The sequence below is a fragment of the Megascapheus bottae genome, chromosome 17, assembly GCF_031878675.1.
Source record: "Megascapheus bottae isolate mThoBot1 chromosome 17, mThoBot2.hap1, whole genome shotgun sequence".
Classification (NCBI taxonomy): Eukaryota; Metazoa; Chordata; class Mammalia; order Rodentia; family Geomyidae; genus Megascapheus; species Megascapheus bottae.
Genome location: NC_143525.1, coordinates 28,776,602 through 28,796,617, shown reverse-complemented (window position 1 = coordinate 28,796,617; position 20,016 = coordinate 28,776,602). Strand labels below are relative to the sequence as shown.

The 20,016-nt window shown below is 41.4% G+C and overlaps 1 protein-coding gene across 1 annotated transcript in view; it reads right to left on the bottom strand.

The window, feature by feature from the left end:
• The window catches only part of Blmh (bleomycin hydrolase), a 44,228-nt gene that overhangs the window by 5,395 nt on the left and 18,817 nt on the right, over positions 1 to 20,016 (bottom strand). Inside the window, exons 7-11 of the mRNA XM_090350510.1 lie at positions 18,468 to 18,623; positions 17,207 to 17,365; positions 17,029 to 17,096; positions 13,964 to 14,081; positions 11,190 to 11,259 (exon numbers count right to left, since the gene is read on the bottom strand). Coding sequence (XP_090206636.1) covers positions 11,190 to 11,259; positions 13,964 to 14,081; positions 17,029 to 17,096; positions 17,207 to 17,365; positions 18,468 to 18,623 — 571 coding nt within the window. The remainder of the gene's footprint in view (positions 1 to 11,189; positions 11,260 to 13,963; positions 14,082 to 17,028; positions 17,097 to 17,206; positions 17,366 to 18,467; positions 18,624 to 20,016) is intronic.

Below are 20,016 nucleotides of genomic sequence, written 5' to 3'. Positions count from 1 at the left end.
AAGCCAGCCCTGGCAAGAAAGTCCATGACTCTCATCTCCAATTAATGACATAAAAAGCTACAGATAGTACCATGGCTCAAGTGGTAGGGTACTAGCCTTGAGCAAAAGCAGCTCAGGGACAGTGCCTAAGCCCAGAGGTCAAGCCCCATGACTGGAGGAAAAAAAAATTATGCTTTAGAAAACATACATACAAAAGGGGGGAAAAATCACACAATAAAGCCCTTCACAATGCATTATCACATAGCCTCCCTGAGCTCTAATTTCAAGCACAACAAAACACTTTGGGCAGGCAGAGTGGGCTTTAGTTGTCTAAAGTCCTATGGCCAGAAAGCAAAGCACACATGTCTTTACCACCAAACTGGGTCTTTCACAGGGCTCAGCTTCTTCCAACAGAGCTCAATAAGCCTTGGCAGGTAGGCAGAACCTAGCAGGTAACTACCTGCTCCGCGCCTCAGTAACAGGCAGAAGCATGGAATCCAACTCGGGGATCTGATTAGAACTGCACAAACCTCACACCAGTCAGGAACCCAGAGATGCTATGTGGTCTTAGTGCTTGTAATTAGAAGACTGGGTAATAGGAATGGGCTGGATGTTAAAAGAAAAAAAAAAGAGGAAGGGAACTAAAACACTTGTAGTTGAGACTGCCATTTGGACAGTGATCTGAGATGAGGCTGCTCCCCACTCCAGAGTAAATAAAAATGTCTGACTGCAGAGTGAGGGCACATTTATGTTCCTGAACTTCTGCTGATAAAAGAAGAGATGCTCAGAAAGCCGGATATTACTGGTGGCCTCTCAGAAACAAAGGCTACAGAAGGTACAGTTTCCCTGGTAATGACACCAGGGAAAATGGGACATGATGGAATGGAAAATTTGGTAAGGAAGAGGGGTTGTTTGGATTTGTGGGTTTTTTGTTGTTGTTGCAGTCTTGGGGCTTGAACTTAGAGCCTGGGCACTGTTCCACTAAGCCACATTCCCAGCCATGTGGTTTGTATTATTTTTAGCCATCAAACCATAATCAAGTTCAGTGAGCAGAAGTGTATCCTCCCTTAGAAAGTGTCTGCAACCAAGAAGCCTAGAAGACTCCTGCTCACCCCAGGGCTCGGGTCTCCCTCCCCTGATGGGACATGTAAGCCTAGTGCACAATTGCACAAATAGACCAGGAGAGGAAAAGCACACATGTGTGCCATGTAAGGATCTATTTTCCCAAGCAACTCAATGATTTCCCTCTGACCCCAAACCATCACAACTACTATTTTCTTTAGGACTCATAAACTCCATGAATGGCAGACCACATTATTTCTTGGCCTCACTCCTCTGATTTGTCCAAAGCACCCTGCATGTGCTAGCTATCATTCTCCTGGGTGGCTTCTTCTCACCCCTCTTCTTACCCACAGTGCTGACAGGAAGCATCAAAGCTGACTCACCCTGTGGAAGGGTAAGGTGACCTCACAGGCACTCATCATCTGCCTGCTTGTCATGCCCTCGTTATTCTGTACGCAAGGCTGTTATGTTATGGAGGTTTGCAGCCTCCACATCACAGCTTCAACTTCCTGCCCCATTTTACTAACCACCCCTCCTAAAGTTTTCCTAAACCAGAAACCCAAGCTGAAGCCTTTTCCCTTGACACCACTTCTGCTTACGCTGCCACTGTACCGTGTCCCACAGAGACCTCTGGCCTGAGGAGCCTCCTCTACCCCTCACTCCTCCCGGGAACTTTGCCTTCAATGGCTCTTGGCTGTCTCCTCAATGAAGGGCTCTCCTTGGTTTTTTCTTTCTAGCTACCTGCCTTCCTTCTTGGAGAAATCAACCCTTCTTCGCTTTTCTCAGTCTATTTATCCTTTATCTTACAGTCTGAGGAGCACACCATGAGTGCCACTTCTGCCACCTAACAGCCCTCTTCAAATCCCTCCCTGTGTCCCAGCAGATTATGTGCAAATTCCTGAGGGTCAGAGATACCTTTCACCATGGCCTGTGCATGGTTCCCTGCATCCCATCAATAAATGTGAGCTGATGGTATTGCTAATGGTTTCTGCTCAGCACCAGGTTTATTCACCTCCACTGCCTTCTCTTACAAAACTGAGCCCATACTACACGGTGGGTATCCATCAGCAGCCGTGGATCAGCACAATGGTCATGACCAGATCTGTCAGAATTCTTGAGAGCTGAAGTGGAACAATGGGGAAAGAGGGAAGCCCAATGTGAAGCCGAGTGTTCGATCCTCTTGCTTTTATTAGCCTAAAGCATCAGGAACAGAAGCAAGGACAGCTGGTATTTTGAGTACTTCTTGTGTGCCCCACAGATGCAATTGTTATGGGTATTATAAGCAAAAAAGCTATGCTCAGATGAGTGAAACAGCATAGCCAAGGTGAGAAAGCAGGAGAGATTCCCAGGCAGTCTTGGCTCCAGATGTTATGCTTAACCCTAGCTTTCTTAAACCAATGCAACATTCCTTGGAGGAAATGTGGTAAAAAAAACAAAAACACAGATTCACAGATTCTTCTATAGGAGAAATGCACACAAAACTATCAGACATGAGAAAGGCCTGGGGTATTGCTCACCGATATTACACTTGCCTAGCAAGCACGAGGCCTGCAGTTCCAACTCCAGTACCACGAGAAAACAATATCAGCTGAGAATTTTCCCTGAAACTGATGCCTGACCATCACAAGTAGTCCCAACAGTGGGTCCCCACCCTCCCAATGGTGGCCCTCTCCAGTCACACCCTGAGGAAGTCCTATGGAATTAGATACTGTATGCCTCCTCTATTCTACTCTCATGTCTTTTTTTTTTTTTTTGCATGAGTCCTGTGGGCTACTTGGTCAACAGAGATGAGCAATTAAAAGTCCTTCTAGAGAACTCAGATATCCAGCGTGACACTGTCCCCAAGCCTGGAAAGACATGAAAACTCTCTGGGTAATGTAACAGGTTTGTATCTTGCTCTTCCCAGGAATCAGAAACCTCTTCCTTTATGCTCAATTACATTGCCTGTAAATTATATAACTTGAATGAGACATCCAGAAATAAGCCTCAAACAGATCCATGGATAAATTGTCCTTTGTAAGATCCACGGATAAATTGTCCTTTGTAAGTCACTTGTGCTTTTAGGGAAGCTGTGAGATCTTAATTCTAGCTCTATCTCTGATCCTGCCTAACCCGAGGAAGTGAAAACCTCTCAGTATGTTTCCATTTCTTCGTATCAGTACAGGCATAGCACTGTTCCTAGACTATTGTCTACACTTTGAAACTGAGGGTAGAAATAAATGCACACACTGCACACACATTAGCAAACTGCATGCTTCCGATGCGAGATGTATCTAACAGATCATCCCGAGCATCTCTGACAGGAAAGGACTGAACTTCTTAAACCTGTATAACAGCATCCAGTCTGAATGCTTTCACACAGCATATCACTTGACAGCCACAGTGAGACCATCTATGGGCTCCCAGAAGGAGTAACTATTACTGATGGAGAAACACGAAACTACAGTGTTAAACTACCTGACTCTATAATTGCTACTACAACACAAAGCCACAGAGAGAATGTGGTGAGTTTTGTGCCAACGCACACTAGCTGGTGAGGCACTTGAATGCTGGCTTTTCTCAAGTGGCCAGAGTTTCTTTCCAAATTAATAGTTTAACGTGCCCAAATGTTTCTAACCAATTTCACCAAAAGTTTTTTGTTGTAGGAGATGTAAGGGTCCCTTCGAATAGAAAGCCCCTAGACTAAGTTGGGAAACTGAGTCTGGAATTTGACCCTTACTAGGGAACTAAGGAATGCAATAAAACTGCAGTTTTTCTTTGAACTCAACCCCAGACCCCAATTTCAGAAGAATGTCCCCTGACCTCCTGTGGAGTAATGTGTGACTACCAGTGTAAAAGCCCCTGACCTCTTGCTAAGCAATGTTTAAGTTCTGTTGTTCAAGTCCTTTGTTTCAAAAGAGCTAATGTTATGTTAATTGAACGCTACCACTCAACCCCATTCAAGACTGAGTTGTAGCTTTACCCTTAGAAGCCCAATTTGCACCTCGGTTCAGGGTCACAGTGTTAGCTTGAGTCTGCTCTGTGTCCCTGGCAGGCCAGATTCTGCAACACCTTAATGAACCTTTTCAAATCCTAAACTCTTGATGGTGGGCTCATTCTCAGACCTGTAACAGGGGAAGTCTAGAAATTTTACTAAAATTAAATCAGGAACAGGCAGACTCGTTTGTGAGAAAAGATGAAAAATAGGAGTTAAAAATAAGTTCAAGCCAGGCACTGTGGCTCATGTCTGTAATCACAGCTACTCAAGAAGCTAAGATCTGAGGATCATGGTCTGAAGCCTGTCTAGGCAGCAAAGTCCCTAAGTTTCATCTCCAATTAACCACCAGAATATTGGAAGTGGTGCTGTGGTTCAAAGTCATAGAGCGTTAGCCTTGAGTGAAAAAGTTCAGGTAATGCCTAGATCCCAACTTCAAGCCCCACAACCAAAAACAGATAATTACAAATCATAATTTCAAAAGTTCAGGTACCTGAAAGATGTAAAAGCAATTTGCGAAACAAAAACTCACCTTTGTTCAAAATGAAAATGAGAGTTCTCATTAGAAAAATGTCATCTCACCCTTATGTAAGAATTGTGTTACTTAGCATTTACTGAGAAGTAGCCTGAACAGCACTGAAAACATTTTGATAATTCTACACTCAGAGCTGTGTTGTACCTGGCTTACAGCAGGAATACAATCTCAGGACTAGTGAACAAATAACAAAAGAATAAGTTCCGTATTCAGACTGGTTATTAAAGAGACCAATCTGGGGCTATGAGTGTGGTCTAGTGGAAAGAGTGCTAGCCTAGCATGTATGAAGACCTGGGTTTGATTCTTTGGTACCACATATACAGAAAAAGCTGGAAGTGGTGTTGTGGCTCAAGTGGTAGAGCGATGGTCTTGAGAAAGCTCAAGGACAGCACACAGGCCCTGAGCTCAAGTCCCAGGACTGTTAAAAAAAAAAAAAAGAGAGAGAGAGAGAAACCTGGAATTTAATTTACTGACTATCAACACTACTCTGATATATGCTATAAAGAATGTTAGCACGTTGTATGCAAGGGAATTTCTTTAGAACCTTGTTTATTTGGAATATATCTGAAGTTGTGAAAAGATTTAAGAAAAACCAAAAATCTTGTTAGGTTGGCACAAACCTTTACAAAAGGCTGCTTGCCCTATGTCCAGATTCCCAGCCCCCAACCAGTGCTCTAGAGCCTGACATTAGACCTTTCATAAAGTTTTATGCCTCTTCACTGTTTCTGATTACCAGTGATCATGAACTGACTTATTATTTCCAAGAATGGGCAATGTATAGAGGAGAGAAGCTAAGAGAAAACAATTCAGCAGGTAAGGAAACTTGCTCCGATATCAGACTTCCTGGTTATAATTCAGGCTCAAGGAAGTGGGACTGTGGCTCAAGTGATAGAGTGATAGCCTTGAGCAAAAGAACTCAGGGATAGCACTTCAGGCCCAGGGTTCAAGCCCCACAATCGACCCCATTAATCCTAATAATAATTCTGGCTCAATATTAGACACAAGTGCAAATTACTTTGGCTTAAGGCTTAAATGCTTTTCTCAGATGAGTTCCTAATTGAGAGAAACCAAAGGTAATTTCTTGTCACTTTAAACTCTTTTTTTTTTCCTCCCTGCTCCCCCTTCTGGCACTGGGGCTTGAACTGGGGCTGGGCACTGTTCCTGAGCTGCTTTTGCTCAAGGCTAGTTCTCTACCACTTAAGCCACAGGGTCACTTCTCGCTTTTTCTGTTTTTGTGGTACTGAGAAAGTGAACCCAAGGCTTCATGCATGCTAGGTAAATACTCTACCACTGAGCCACATTCCCAGTCATTACAATTCTTAAATACTAATGGATGCCAGTGTCTCATATCTGTAATCCTAACTACTTATGGAGGTTGGGATCTGAGAATCAGAAGTTTGAAGCCAATAAGGGCAGGAACGTCTGAGAGACTTTTGTTTAATTAACCATCAAAATGCTGAAAGTGAAGCTGGGGCTCAGTGGTAGAACACTAGCCCTTCACAGAAATGCTCAAGGATAGAACCCAGGCCCTAAGTTTGAATCCTAGTTCCATCCACAAACACATTTGTTTTTCCTTTTTCCCTTCCCTTCCCCACTCCCTTCTCCCTGCCCCCCGCCCCCACCCCCTTCCTCCTTCTTCTTTTCTTGCGGGTCATGGGGCTTGACCTCAGCCTGGGCACTGTCCCTGAGCTCTTCAGCTCAAGGCTTACGGCCCTACCCTTGAGCCAAGCCCCACTTCCCATTTTCTAGAGGCTAACTGGAGAAAAGAGTCTCAGGTCCTGTACTGTCCAGGCTGACTTTGAATCTTGATCCCCAGATCTCAGCTTCTTGAGTAGCTAGGATTACAGGCATAAGCCACCTCAGCCTGGCTCTTTCTTTTTATTTGGCCAGTTCTAGGGCTTGAACTCTGGGTCTAGACTCTGTCCCTGAAGTTCTTTCTTCTTCTGCTCAAGGCTGGTGCTCCACTTGATCTACAGTGCCACTTCTAGCTTGTCTGAATAGTTTATTGTCTAACTGTCCCAATGGACTTTCCTGCCCAGGCTGGCTTTAAACTGTGACCCTCAGATCTCAGCCTCCTGAGTAGCTAGGATTATAAACATGAGACACTGGTACCCAGCTCAAACACACATTTTATTTTTTTTAGCTATTTAGCCAGTCCTGGGGCTTGAAGTCAGGGCCTGAGCACTGTCCGTGGACACTTTTTGCTCAAGGTTATCACTGTGCCACTTGATCCACAGTACCACTTCTGGCTTTTTTCTGTGTATGTGGTTCCAGGGAATTGAACCTAGGGCTTCATGCATGCTAGGGGGTGTGGCCTACACTCTCAGCCCACAATATCAACTTAAAGGGAAAGATAATGTAACAAATCTCAAGGTTCATTTCCTTATGAATTTTCTGACATAAATCTATAAACAAGGGATATTTCAAAAAGCAGAGTTGGAGAACAACATTATAAGCTCAGTATGCATTCAATTTCCAGTCCAGATGATTATGAATGCTTGAATTCACCAACAGAAGCAATCCTATTAGATTAACAAGGCAAGTATTAATTCCTCTTTGTCTCTTCTGATTAGAAGGAATCTATCTTGTAAAATAGTCTGTCTGACTTACCTAACAGTGTCTGGACAAGAAAGGCTATGAACATGACCAAGAGGGAATGCCGAAGACAGAAGTCAGCAGAAGGCAAGGCAGACTGCTTAGGGAGCTTTGCTGTTTACCTACGACTTATATTATCTTTTTTTTTTTTTTTAAAGCAACATCAATCTTAACAGGCAGAAATCCCAAAGAGAATAGTAGCAAACTGTTAACAATGTTATCTACAGAAACAAAATCCGCTGCTAAATTGTTACGACTCCTGAGAGAGCACAGTGATCCCGCCTCAGCCATGCCAACCAATGCCATGTGGAAGATAGACTGGTGGGGCTTGCTGCCATAAACACAGGCCACCAGCAAAACAACACACTAAGTACTCTCTGAAGGTCAGACCAAGTGTGCCAATAAAATTAGATCTTGTTTTCTTTCCTTCCTTCCTGTTAAGTTAGAAAGAACATTACCAAGAAACACAGAAGAATAATTTACTTCGGCTTTAAATGAACTATTCCTTACCCATTTACAGTTCAGTATTTTTTTTTCTCTTGGCTCTCTACTGAAATGTGTTACTCTGTATAATCTCGGGCATTTAAGTTATTTGAGAACAACAAAATAATTTAAGCTTTACTAAATACCTGCAGATTTTATAAAGAATTATTACAGGCAAATTATAGGACTCCAGTTCTCAGTTCTCTTAACGCAACAATGGAATGACTAGGAGAAACAACCTGTGCCTTGCACAGGTGTGAAGAGGTACAGCAGAGATGGGAAAGAATTAGCAATTAACAAAATGGCCTGAAATACAGGTTAATAAAAACAGTAACACACTATATCATACACAAAATATTTTCTTTGCTTTATTTGTGTTTAATTTCCCCTCCCTTATTCCTATACCTCTTTCCAGGGTCTGACTTAGGAACTAGCTTTTGGTTGGGCTTGCTTGTTCAGCTGGTGCTCTACCACTTAAGCCATAAAGACACCTTAGCTTTTTGCTGGTTATCTGGGAGATGACTCTCACAGACTTTTCTGCCTAGGCTGGCTTTGAAAGTGACATTCTGCATCTCAGCCATCTAAGTAGGATTATAAAGATAAGTCACTAGCACTTAGCCGTTTATAGTCAGTCTGTCTGTCTGTCTGTTTTTTCTAGTCCTGGGCTTGAGCTCAGGGCCTGAGCACTGTCCTTGGACTTTCTCAAGGCCAGAGCTCTACCACTTGAGCCTCAGCACCACTTCTGGCTTTTTTCAATGTATGTGGTACTAAGGAATTGAACCTTGGTCTTCATGCATGCTAGGCAAGCACTCTACCACTAGGCTGAACTCCTGGCCCCAGTTTATAGTCTCTTAAATGAATATCACTACTAAAACCCAGTGACTACTAGAAATGGGCCGGGGGCGGGGGGGGGGGAAGAGGAGACTCAATATCTATCTATCTGCAAACCAATAGTCCAGCCAGGTCTAGACAAGCCATAACTTCAGTCTAACCTATATGATGACTAATATATACAATAATAACCCCAATCACAAGAACCAAATTAGCCCAGAGAAGAAATAGGAGTAACAGGCATTTATCTGAAGTAACTTTAGCCAGTTATCTATGGCTTTCTAATTTCAGATAGACCATCATTTCTTAACCACCACCAATTTATAGATTTAACTAAGCTCTGAGGTCTGTCTGTCTGTCTGTCTTTCTTTTTTTGTGGGTCATGGGGCTTGAACTCGCCTGGGTACTGTCCCTGAGCTCTTCAGCTCAAGGCTACTACCCTACTCTTGAGCCAAGCCCCATTTCCCATTTTCTAGAGGTTAACTGGAGATAAAGAGTCTCAAGTCCTTTTGTGCCCAGGCTGGCTTTGAACCTTGATCTTCACATCTCAGCCTCCTGAGTAGCTAGGATTACAGGCGTGAGCTGCCCCACTCTGAGTTATTTTTAATCTTTAACAACCACAAAACAATTAGAGAAATCACAGAAAGGTGACATGCAATTTCCTAATGTTGCAAAGAGTACACTAATATCATTTATATTTGTTTAAGCACTGAGCTGCTGAGTTTCACAGCAGCTCCTGGGGATAGTTAGCCAAAATCTACCAATAATTATTTTCCTGTGGAGAAGAAAAGATTTGGAATGATGGACTCAACATTTGAGATTTGAGGTATCACATGCAGCTGTTCAATCAGCAAAACAAAATCCTGTCAAGTCCCAAGCTCAGGTTAATAGGCTCTTTTTAGCCTCTGACAAGCTCTATCTGATTACTCCAAGCTTCCACACCATATAATCCCACTTCCTGTTTTTGCTCTTGGAATACCCAGGGTTCACACAGGAATGTGCTTAGAAAAAAAAAAATCACGATTGTAAACATTAAGGCACAACTGCAGTGGTAGAGGGCTTATCTGGCAAACAAGAAGCCTTGAGTTCAATCCTCAGAATCAAAATAGACAGACAAATGAGATGGATGGTGGATGGATAAATGAACAAATGGAAAGATCTACTAAAAATCTCCTTTCCTTCTCTTTCTCTCTTGAAAATGTCTGCTTAGCCAGTGCAGTGGTTCATGCCTATAATCCTACTACTCAGGAGGCTGAGATCTGAAGATCAAGGTTCAAAGCCAGCCCAGGCACAAAAGGACCTGAGACTCTTATCTCCAGTTAACTCCTAGAAAAGTGAAGTGGGGCTTGCCTCAAGGGTAGAATGGTAGCCTTAAGCTGAAGAGCTCAGGGATATCGCCCAGGCTGAGTTCAAGCCCCATGACCCACAAAAAAAAAAAAAAGTCTGCTAATTCCTACTGGGTGAGATGTATGCTCAAGATTAGTTTTCTAGTGAATCTTATTTTTCTAGTTTTCCTACGTCTTCTTAGTCTTCTACTTAGTTTAAGAAACTTTAGAGCATTTTTACCAGACTTCCCCCCTCTCCCTGCCAGTCCTGTGGCTTGAACTTGGGGCCTGGACTCTGTCCCTGAGCCTCTTTGTGCCCAAAGTTGGCACTCTACCACTTGAGCTACAGCACTACTTCTGGTCTTTTCTGTTTTTGTGGTATTAAGGAATCAAACCCAAGGTTTCATGCATGTTAGGCAAGCATTCTACCACTAAGCTACATTCCCAGCCCTGGACTTTCCTTCTTTTGAACCACTATCCTCAGAACTCAGCCTCATGAGTAGACAGGATTATAGGCATGAGCCACCAGCAAATCAGCCTTAGCCAATTTATAACTTACTCATTATAACTTATTATAACTTATTTATGACTTCTGCCAAGATTTGGACTGGCTAATACAAAAAAGTTCTAAATGGCAACTGAAGTGCCAGTTTTTCTCTTTAGGTCTCCCAACTTCCAAGGAATCTTAAATTCCTGAAGAGATAAATATCCTGGCTCAAGCTTCTAATTTTAACTATTTGGGGTAAGTAGAGGATGGGAGATTGTGGTTCAAGGCCAGCTTAGACACGGAAGTTCCCAAGACTCCATCTCAACCAATGGCTGAGTACAATGGGATCTACTTTTTATCCCAGTAACATGATAAAGTGTGTAAGAGGGCCATAGCCCAGGCCACCTGAAGCATAACCAAAAGATCTATCTGGAAAATAACCAACATGAAAAGGAGCTTGAAGTGTGGCTCAAGTGGCAAAGTGCCTGCTTGTAAGTATAAGGACCTCAAACCAATCTCCAGTATCGAAAAAAGAGCCCAAAGAAAAATTTTTTTGCTAATCTATTTTCCCATTGGGAAAGCTTCTTTCTAAAGCACTTATACAACGCATGAAAATATACAAAATGGTGCATCACAAGCATTTTGGCAAAGGATACTCCATGTTCCCATCAACTAAGGATTGGTTAAAAGCCTGGGAGAGTCAATGCCAATTGGTCTGAATCCACGTAGGGGTTCAAGCATGCCATGCTGCGCATAGGAACCCTAGGGCCAACCAGATGCTTCTGTTTCTCTATAGAATAGCTTAGTCGATGGGACAAACACTGGATATTCTTCTGTATTAGAGCAGCCTCTCCCCCGGGGAAGCAGAGCAGTGCCCATCCGAATTACCTGGAGGTAGTAATTCAACATTAAACTCACCTTTATGGCCATGGTCTTCACCCCACGAATTCTCCACTCTCCATTTCAGGAAAGCACCATCCTGATCATCCTATAAGGAAGTAGATGGACATCTAAAACTAGAATCCTCCTGTCTATGTGTCACATAATTTTTAGCTCTTCTGCAGCCACCCAACAGCCTGCTCTATGGCCAGGATGTAAATGATCAGGGCCATATACTTCCTACTATCGCCACAGGAATACCTGAATGTAAGTGGGTTTATAGTCTGCTCTACACAGAAAATAGATATGTAAAAATGCTACTTGGACAATGGTAAGGGAAATAAAAGTCTATTAAATTACTGAAAGCAGTATGAACCATCTGAAGTCAATGATTCTCATTTCTAATCAATTAGATTCTGAGTTGTAGAATGGGTAGCTTAGTCTCTGTTCTCAGGACTGTAATGAAAAAAAGACTTGGAACTACTTTAATTCTTTATTTGTGCAGACAAGTAAATATGTTCTCATTCTAGCATAATTACTAGAAAGAAGGTCACAGACTAACTGTAAGTTAGTCTTCAAAGGCATCTCCATTGTTTTGGGAATAGTCCAAGGATAAGATCAAGAGTTCTTTTTGCAAACAAAACAAAAATATTGTCATCATATGTCTGATTTGCCATTCAGGGAAACCAAGTAACAGTACTCTCCAAATGTGTTTTTACTGATTCAGTGACACAAATATTGAATTTAACACAAAAGAGATTGACTAGCAAAGCAAAAATAAAAGGACCATTTTCATAAACATCAGCCAGTTCTATCTTCATTATTAAAATTAGCTCAATTTTCACATTTTTAAAGAAACTGTGATACTGTATACAGTAATCCTCACCTGACAAACTTCATTTAAAATTTATTATAATGACAGACAGGACAAAAGCCTCCTTTTGAACAAAGGTTTTTTTTCTCTTATGTCTACTCAGGGCATTTGTTGATGTCAAAACAATTTAAATCTTTGTAGCATGAGGTAAGTACTGACCCTTGTATCATCTCCTCATGAATTCACCTGTCAGCTCCCACTTGTGTCTCACTTCATGAAGAGTCTTATCCATGTGGGACTTGGCTTCCTTTGGTTTTGCTAACCTGAACACTCTACTCTTAGTGATATTCTTCAATTACAGTAATATCAATCTCCATAATTAAGCCAGCAAGCCAACCCACAAGTTTCAGACACTAACCTATATTAAAATATATAATAAGCTATACATTCTCACAGTTTAATTATAAACAAAATCTAAAATTAATAGTTTTAAAATTTCATTTGTCAGTTGTTTTTGTGCTTGTATTTGTCAGCATTGTCCCTTAGTTTTTTTCTTTTAAGGCTAGCACTCTACTATTTGAGCCGTAGCTCCACTCTGGTTTTTGGGTGGTTAACTGGAGGTAAGAGTCTTACAGACTTTCCTGCCACAGTTAGCTTCAAAGCATAATCTTCAAATCTCAGCCTCCGTAGTAGCTAGGATTACAGGTGCTAGTGCCCACCTTATAAATTATTTTATGACTATAAGTCTACTGTGCATGATAGGAAAAAGAAATTCTCTATCAAGCTACTTTGTAAAATAACCTTCAATTTTCTGTAATTTTCTTTCAACTAATTAAGCTAGAAAGAGAATATATTTACTTGTCTGCACAAGTAAAGAATTAAAGTAATGGGGCCAGGAGTTTGGCCTAGTGGTAGAGTGCTTGCCTAGCATGCACAAAGACCGGGGTTCAATTCCTTGGTACCACATACATAGAAAAAAATCAGAAGTGGTGAGGCTCAAGTGGCAGAGCTCTAGCCTTGAGAAAGTCCAAGGACAATGCTCAGGCCCTGAGCTCAAACCTTGAGCTCAAGCCCAGGACTGGCCAAAAAAAAAAAAAAATTAAAGTAGTTCCAAGTTTTTTTTGTTTTTTATTTTATTTTTTTTTCATTACAGTCCCGAACAAAGACTAGGCTACCCATTCTATAGCTTAGAAATGAGGAAGCTTATTTCTGAAAGATGAGTTTTCAGCTATTGTTTCCAACAGTGAGCCCTAGAAATAGTGCTTGTTCTATGCATAATAGTTCATAGCAAGTGCAAAATACTTCACATCCAACTTCCTACAGCTATGCATATATACAGCAATAAGCTTGGAGGTCACGAATTACTGTTATTTACATTTTGCTACAGAAGCTTCTGAAAGACAAACGAAAGGTAGGATAAATCTGAACATAGTTCATCGGGACATGAATGTTTTACAGGCACATTTTAAATTCTTTGTGCAATTATAATTATTTTCTAAGTTCCTTTGCAGATCTCTCTTTACACTAAGACCTTCTGAAGTTATAGAGAAGCAGTTACTCCTTACTTCTCTTCTTGCTGATCCAAATTGTGCTATTCATGGAAATTTCCTTTTTGTCAGTTCTGGGGCTCAAACTCAGGGCCTGAGCACTAAATTCTTAAGCTTCTTTTTGCTCAAGGCTAGCACTCTACCACTTGGGCCACAGTGCCACTTCTGGCTGCTTTTTCTGTATATGTGGTACTAAGGAATCGAACCAAGGGCTTCATGCATGCTAAGCAAGCACTCTACCACTAAGTTACCTTCTTGACCCATGAAATTTCCTATTTTGATTACCCTGAGCATGCAGCCAAACCCCAAGTGGCATCGGTACAACGTCTTATATGAAAGCTAACTTTCAAGAGAAATCATACAATACACAATGAATGTAGCTCTGCTAAACAGTGCAGAAAACTGTGGATCCATCTGTGTGAACAGGGCAGCAGGCATATTGTGGGTCCTACCTTCTCTGAGAAAGCAGTGAAGGTCATGGCGTGGGTCATAAGTGACTCACCAAAAGCCAACCTCTCAGCCTTATTCATGTTCTTCATGGAGACACCAAACACTAACTCATGGTCATAGCTGTAAAAAGAATGACAGCACAAAATAAAAGGGAGGACAACCATAGCTTGACTACAAAAGGAGCCCAGAGGAAACTGCAGAGGCTCAGCAGCTGCAGATAGTGAGAGCTCTCTAGCTGCGGCTCTTTAGAGAATATGGCACACAACTTAACTCCGTCTCTATGTGTCACAAAATTAGAAAAAAAATGTGAAATGACTAAACAGTAATTACTCCATCAAATGTTGACAAGACCAGTTTCCAGTATTATTTTGGCAAGAAAGCTTTAATTTCCATTTTTATTTGTTTAAACCTGAACTCATCAGAGCCTCATGTTCTCCCTCAGCTCTTTCACTTAAGGTTGGCGCTCGACCACTTAAGCCATGTCTCTGTTTCCAGGTTTTGCTGTTTAGTTAGAAGTTCAGAGACTCATAGACTTTTCTTGCTGTGGCTGTCCATGATCTTGATCCTCAGAGCTCAGCATCCAGAACAGCTAGTATTATAAGCATGAGCCATCCGTGCCCAGCTACTAGGAAAATTTTAAAAAGATGAAAAAAGCCTTTGAGGTAACTTTTACAAAATGGTTTCTGAACTCATTTGAACTGCTAATTATGAAATTTAAATACACAATGCCACAAATATTGGATATTATTTTAAAAATTAAGTCACTAATTCTCTCTTTACAAGCGGTTTTTGTTGTTGTTGTTGTTTTTAATCAAGGTATTTACTCAGATCTGAGCATGGTCATGCATCTCCATAATCGTAGTACCTAAAGGCAAAGGCAGGAGCTCAAGATAGCCTGAGCTACTTGGCTAGTTCCAGGCCAGCCTATACCACATCATAGTAAGACTCTGTCTCAAAAAAGGAAAAAGAAGGGGGCCGGGAGTTTGGCCTAGTGGTTAAAGTGCTTGCCTAGCATGCATGAAGACCCGGGTTCGATTCCTTGGTACCACATACATAGAAAAAAGCCAGAAGTGGTGCTGAGGCTCAAGCGGTAGAGCTCTAGCCTTGAGAAAGTCCAAGGACAGTGCTCAGGCCCTGAGCTCAAGCGCAGGACTGGCAAAAAAAAAAAAAAAAAAAAAAAGGAAAAAAAAAAGGGCTGGGAGTTTGGCCTAGTAGTAGAGTGCTTGCCTAGCATGCATGAAGACCCGGGTTTGATTCCTTGGTACCACCTACATAGAAAAAAGCCAGAAGTGGTGCTGAGGCTCAAGTGGTAGAGCTCTATCCTCGAGAAAGTCCTGAGCGCAAGCCCAAGACTGGCAAAAAAAAAAAAAAAAATCAAGAAAGGGCCGGGAGTTTGGCCTAGTGGTTAAAGTGCTTGCCTAGCATGCATGAAGACCCAGGTTCGATTCCTCAGTACCACATACATAGAAAAAAGCCGGAAGTGGTGCTGAGGCTCGAGTGGTAGAGCTCTAGCCTTGAGAAAGTCCAAGGACAGGGCTCAGGCCCTGAGCTCAAGCCCAGGACTGGCAAAAAAAAAAAAAAAAAAAAATCAAGAAAGATGAAATACAGCGTAACTATGTATATTAAAAAATCAAATTATTATAAAAAAATTAAAATATAACAGGTGCCCAAGGCTTATGTCTGTAATCCTAGCTTCAGGAGGTTGAGATCTAAGGATCTCAGTTTGAAGCCAGCCCAGGGCAGAAAAGTCCCTGTGACTCTTACCTCCAATTAACCACTCACTGTGGCTAAAAGTGGTATAGAGTGCTAGCCTTGAGCACAAAGAGGCTCAGGGATAGTGCCAAGATCCTGAGTTCAAGTCTCATAACTGAAAAAAAAAATTAAAATACGAAGGCAATGGCTCACCCTGTAATTGCAGTTACTCAGAAAGCAGACACTGTAGCCTGGTGGTAGAGCGCTTGCCTAGCATGCAGGATTTCTGGGGTTCCACATACAGAAAAATAACAGAAGTAGTGCTGTGGCTCAAGTGGCAGTAGTGCTAGCCTTGAGAAAGCCCAAGGACAGTGCTTAGGCCCTGAGTTCAAGCCCCAGGACTGGGCAGGAAAAAAAAAAAGGCAGACACTGGGAGGATTCCCAGATGTGGAAAGGGCAAGTAAAATGTTGGTAGACCCATCTCAAGCAATGCAGGAGGCATGAATAAGACATTTAGGACAAGGCCAGTCTAAGCAAAAACTCCAAATTGTATATGAAAAATAACTATAATGGGCTGGTGTATGGCTCAAGTAGTACAGTGCCTGAGTCTAAATCCTTGTACCATTTTTTTAAAGGTATTTACACAATTTCTTACCATTAACAATAAATAAATCTAAAATAGTATATTTTAACAGTCAAAGAATATTGTATGGCTTAGTTTGTAAATAGATCTTCAGTATCGTGAAAGAATAGGGACCGGGAGTTTGGCCTAGTGGTAGAGTGCTTGCCTAGCATGCACGATGACCCGGGTTTGATTCCTTGGTACCACATACATAGAAAAAAGCTGGAAGTAGTGCTGAGGCTCAAGTGGTAGAACTCTAGCCTTGAGAAAGTCCAAGGACAGTGCTCAGGCCCTGAGCTCAAGCTCAGGACTGGCAAAAAAAAAAGAATAGGAGAAAGTTTTAAGGTATGCCAATATACTAGTCCTCTTTATTACAAAGACAAAATATTTAAGACATCAACATGAGCAGTTTAAGATGGTTCAAACACAAGGTCTAAAATGCCTTTCATTACCTTCCGAAGGGCACTGAGCAGATTTATATGGGAATCAGTTGGAATCAGTTGTATTTTTAGGGTTTTTTGGGAACACCCATGATTTCTGCTTAAGTATGATCTTAAATTCCTGACTAGGGTAATCACATATGTGAAGTTTTTGCTATGAGACCTCAAACCCCACGGGCTATAAAGAAAGAGAACCACTCTTAGGCCAACTTTAATCTTGGGATGAACCTCAGCAGAGACATTATGGCCCAAGAGAACTTCCAACACTAACAACTCACAAATGACGTTTCCATTTTCAGTTTCTTGCACTCACACATTCATGTCACTGAGTCCCAGCTTGCCATTGAAGTGTTTTCCAACATCACAGCCAAACCACACAGCCTACAGATAGAGCAAAGAGGAAGTCAGCATAAAGTCTATCTTCATATTATACCAAAAAAAGTGAAAACCGCTATTTTAACCCCAGTACGAGAAACAAAAACAATACTAACCTCTCCATCTTTGATGGAAGCAGCAACCATTTTTTTCAAGAAGTCAATGGGCTGGTTATTATATAGAGTTTTCCTCCCTCCAACCATATTGCTCAAGTATTCTACGGTGTAAAGTTTGTTGTACTTGTGCTGGGGCCTCGGGTCATTCACAAAACAAATCTTTTGAGATCAAGAACATGCTGATTAGAGCACAAAACCAAGAATGGCAAGCAAGACACATACTTCTCCTTAAGGTTCCTATGTTTGTGTTTGCATCAAGCTCATCATCTCTACCTACAAAAATAAATATGATAGTCTCAATGTAAAATAGCTATGAAACAGAAAGTAGCAAGAAACATGTGAGAGAGGTCCCTGCAGGTTCTAATTAGTACACAGGACACAAATTGGAGCTGCATCTGATTTTCTGTTGGAAAGGACTGCCCAAAACTTACTGTGGAAAATTGCATGTGTGAAATAAGACCACTTGGGACAGCCTTTCACTGTAAGGCCCCTGCTCTCAAGTTATAAGACAGGCTTCACACAGCAATCTACTTTGTTTGGAAGAGAATCAGGAAAGAAGTGCTGGTAATCTTGCTAGGCAGATGAGGAAGACCTGAGGGAGCAGGAAAGACTAGGAAATATTAATGCTTCCTCCAAAATGGAAGTTCCCAGAAGGGGAAGGAGATGACAGCTCACACTTATAATCTTAGCTACTCAGAAAGTGAAGACCAGGAGGAATTTTGCCTAGAAAAATGTTTGTGAGACCCCCTATCTCCACCAATAAAGAGCTAGACACAGTGGAATCCACCTGTCATTCCAGCTACGTAGAAAGCATTTAGGATGACGAAGGTATAAATCAAAGACCCTATTTGAAAATAAGGAGTAAAGTGCCTGTCTAGTAAACATGAGGCTCTCAATTCAAACGCAAGTACCACCCAAAAAAACAAAAACAAAAACCAAAAGGTTCATAAGAGGAAGGTGCACCAAGTTCGTGGTAAGAAATATCCCACATACATGTACATGGTCTTTGCAGAATAACTGTGGGCCCAAATCGGGGGCAGGTGGGAATTAACCTGAGTACTGTCCCACAGAAAGGTGATATATCCTGGCTTGGCCTGACTAATTAGGTGCAAGAATTTCTTCAGAGAAAGAAAAATAAAAAAGGTTGTTCAGCATCTAATCTGATGACCATGCACATTAACTCAACATTCCTCTACCCTTCCTTGTAGTCAACAGATGTTTCAAAGTAAACAGCCAGTGGCTGCTAGTGCCAGTCTCCAACCTTATCTTCCATATTGAAGAGTGGCTTGACGTGTTGTCTGTAAAACTCCAAGGGTGAAATGGGGCCAATCTTGTGATAATTCTTATCCTTATCTCGATACTCCCAGGAGAATGTCTCTGGAGGATTACCCAAACAGATGCACACCACTCTGAAAATCTGGGAAAGAGAACAGATACAAGATAGCTAAGGGTAAAGTGTTATTTTTCAACTTTCCCATTTTTTCTCAAACTTGGGCAATGCAAGAAATTAGTGGCTAAATTCAAGCCAGAAGTTTCAACAAGATATCTAATGCTGTTCCAAAAATTTGGAAGGTTGATGCCTGCAGTTTGATATCAGTCATCTCCAAGTTCTCAAATAAACAATCTACACAATGAAACTTGGAAATGTTAATGTTCGTGCTTAGTACTCATACTGAAAATTAAACATCCTTACCAAAGAAACTTGCCCACCATTGATAACCAACGAGATCTATGTTGTTACGCTCCTGATGCTTTGTCAAGTGACAAATAATGACATAATTTATAAACAAATTTCCTTTCCTTTATGCATTGAGGTTTTCCTTTGATTGTGACGATGGTCTCTATTTATAGAACAGTCATTAACTTTCCAGCTGGAGCTTGGATGATGATGCTTGTTAAAAGTGTTACTTGAGGGGCTGGGAGTTTGGCCTAGTGGTAGAGTGCTTGCTTAGCATGCATAAAGACCAGGGTGGGATTCCTCAGTACCACATACATAGAAAAAAGCCAGAAGTGGTGCTGTGGCTCAAATGGTAGAGCTCTATCCCTGAGAAAGTCCAAGGACAGTGCTCACCTGAGCACTGTCCAAAAAAAAAGTATTATTTGAAAAACAAGTAACTTTTAGTAATATGATGCCATTTTTCTTTTTCTTTTCTTTTTTCTTTTTTTTTTTTTTTTGGCCACAGTTCTACTTCTAGCTTTTTGGGTGGTTAATTGGAGGTAAGAGTCTCATGGACTTTCTTTCCTGGGCTGGCATTGAACTATAATCATCAGATCGTAGCCTACTGAGCAGCTAGCATTACAGGTGAAATACTAGCACTAGGCCACAATTTGTTCTTTACTGCTATGGTTCCATTAACTTTACAGAAGTACGTTAACTTACAAAAGAGGTAATGCTTGTCTTTAGGTCGTTTTTTTGATTCCCAACAGAGAACCTCCCTTTATTAGGATTTAGTATGCACTTTAGGAGCCTGAACTGCTGGTCTTATACCACCTCGCAATGTTAAATCATGCACAGGAAAAAAGTGGAGGGAGGGGCACAGGACAACACATAAGCAAAGGGAACTGAGTGTTACTCTAGCTATGGATTCACACAGACTAGAGAGTCACTACGTACTTGTTTAGAACCAACGCCACAACGGCAACTTCAGGAATCTGTCACTACAAGAACATTACCATACTATGGTCAGAACAAAGTGAAAATGTAGTTAGATATTTTTATATTAGGAAGGTTTTATAGACTGAAAGCAGGGCATGTTCAACTATTAATTGTTATCTCATATGTAGTATATATAAGAGCAAAACCATTTTGA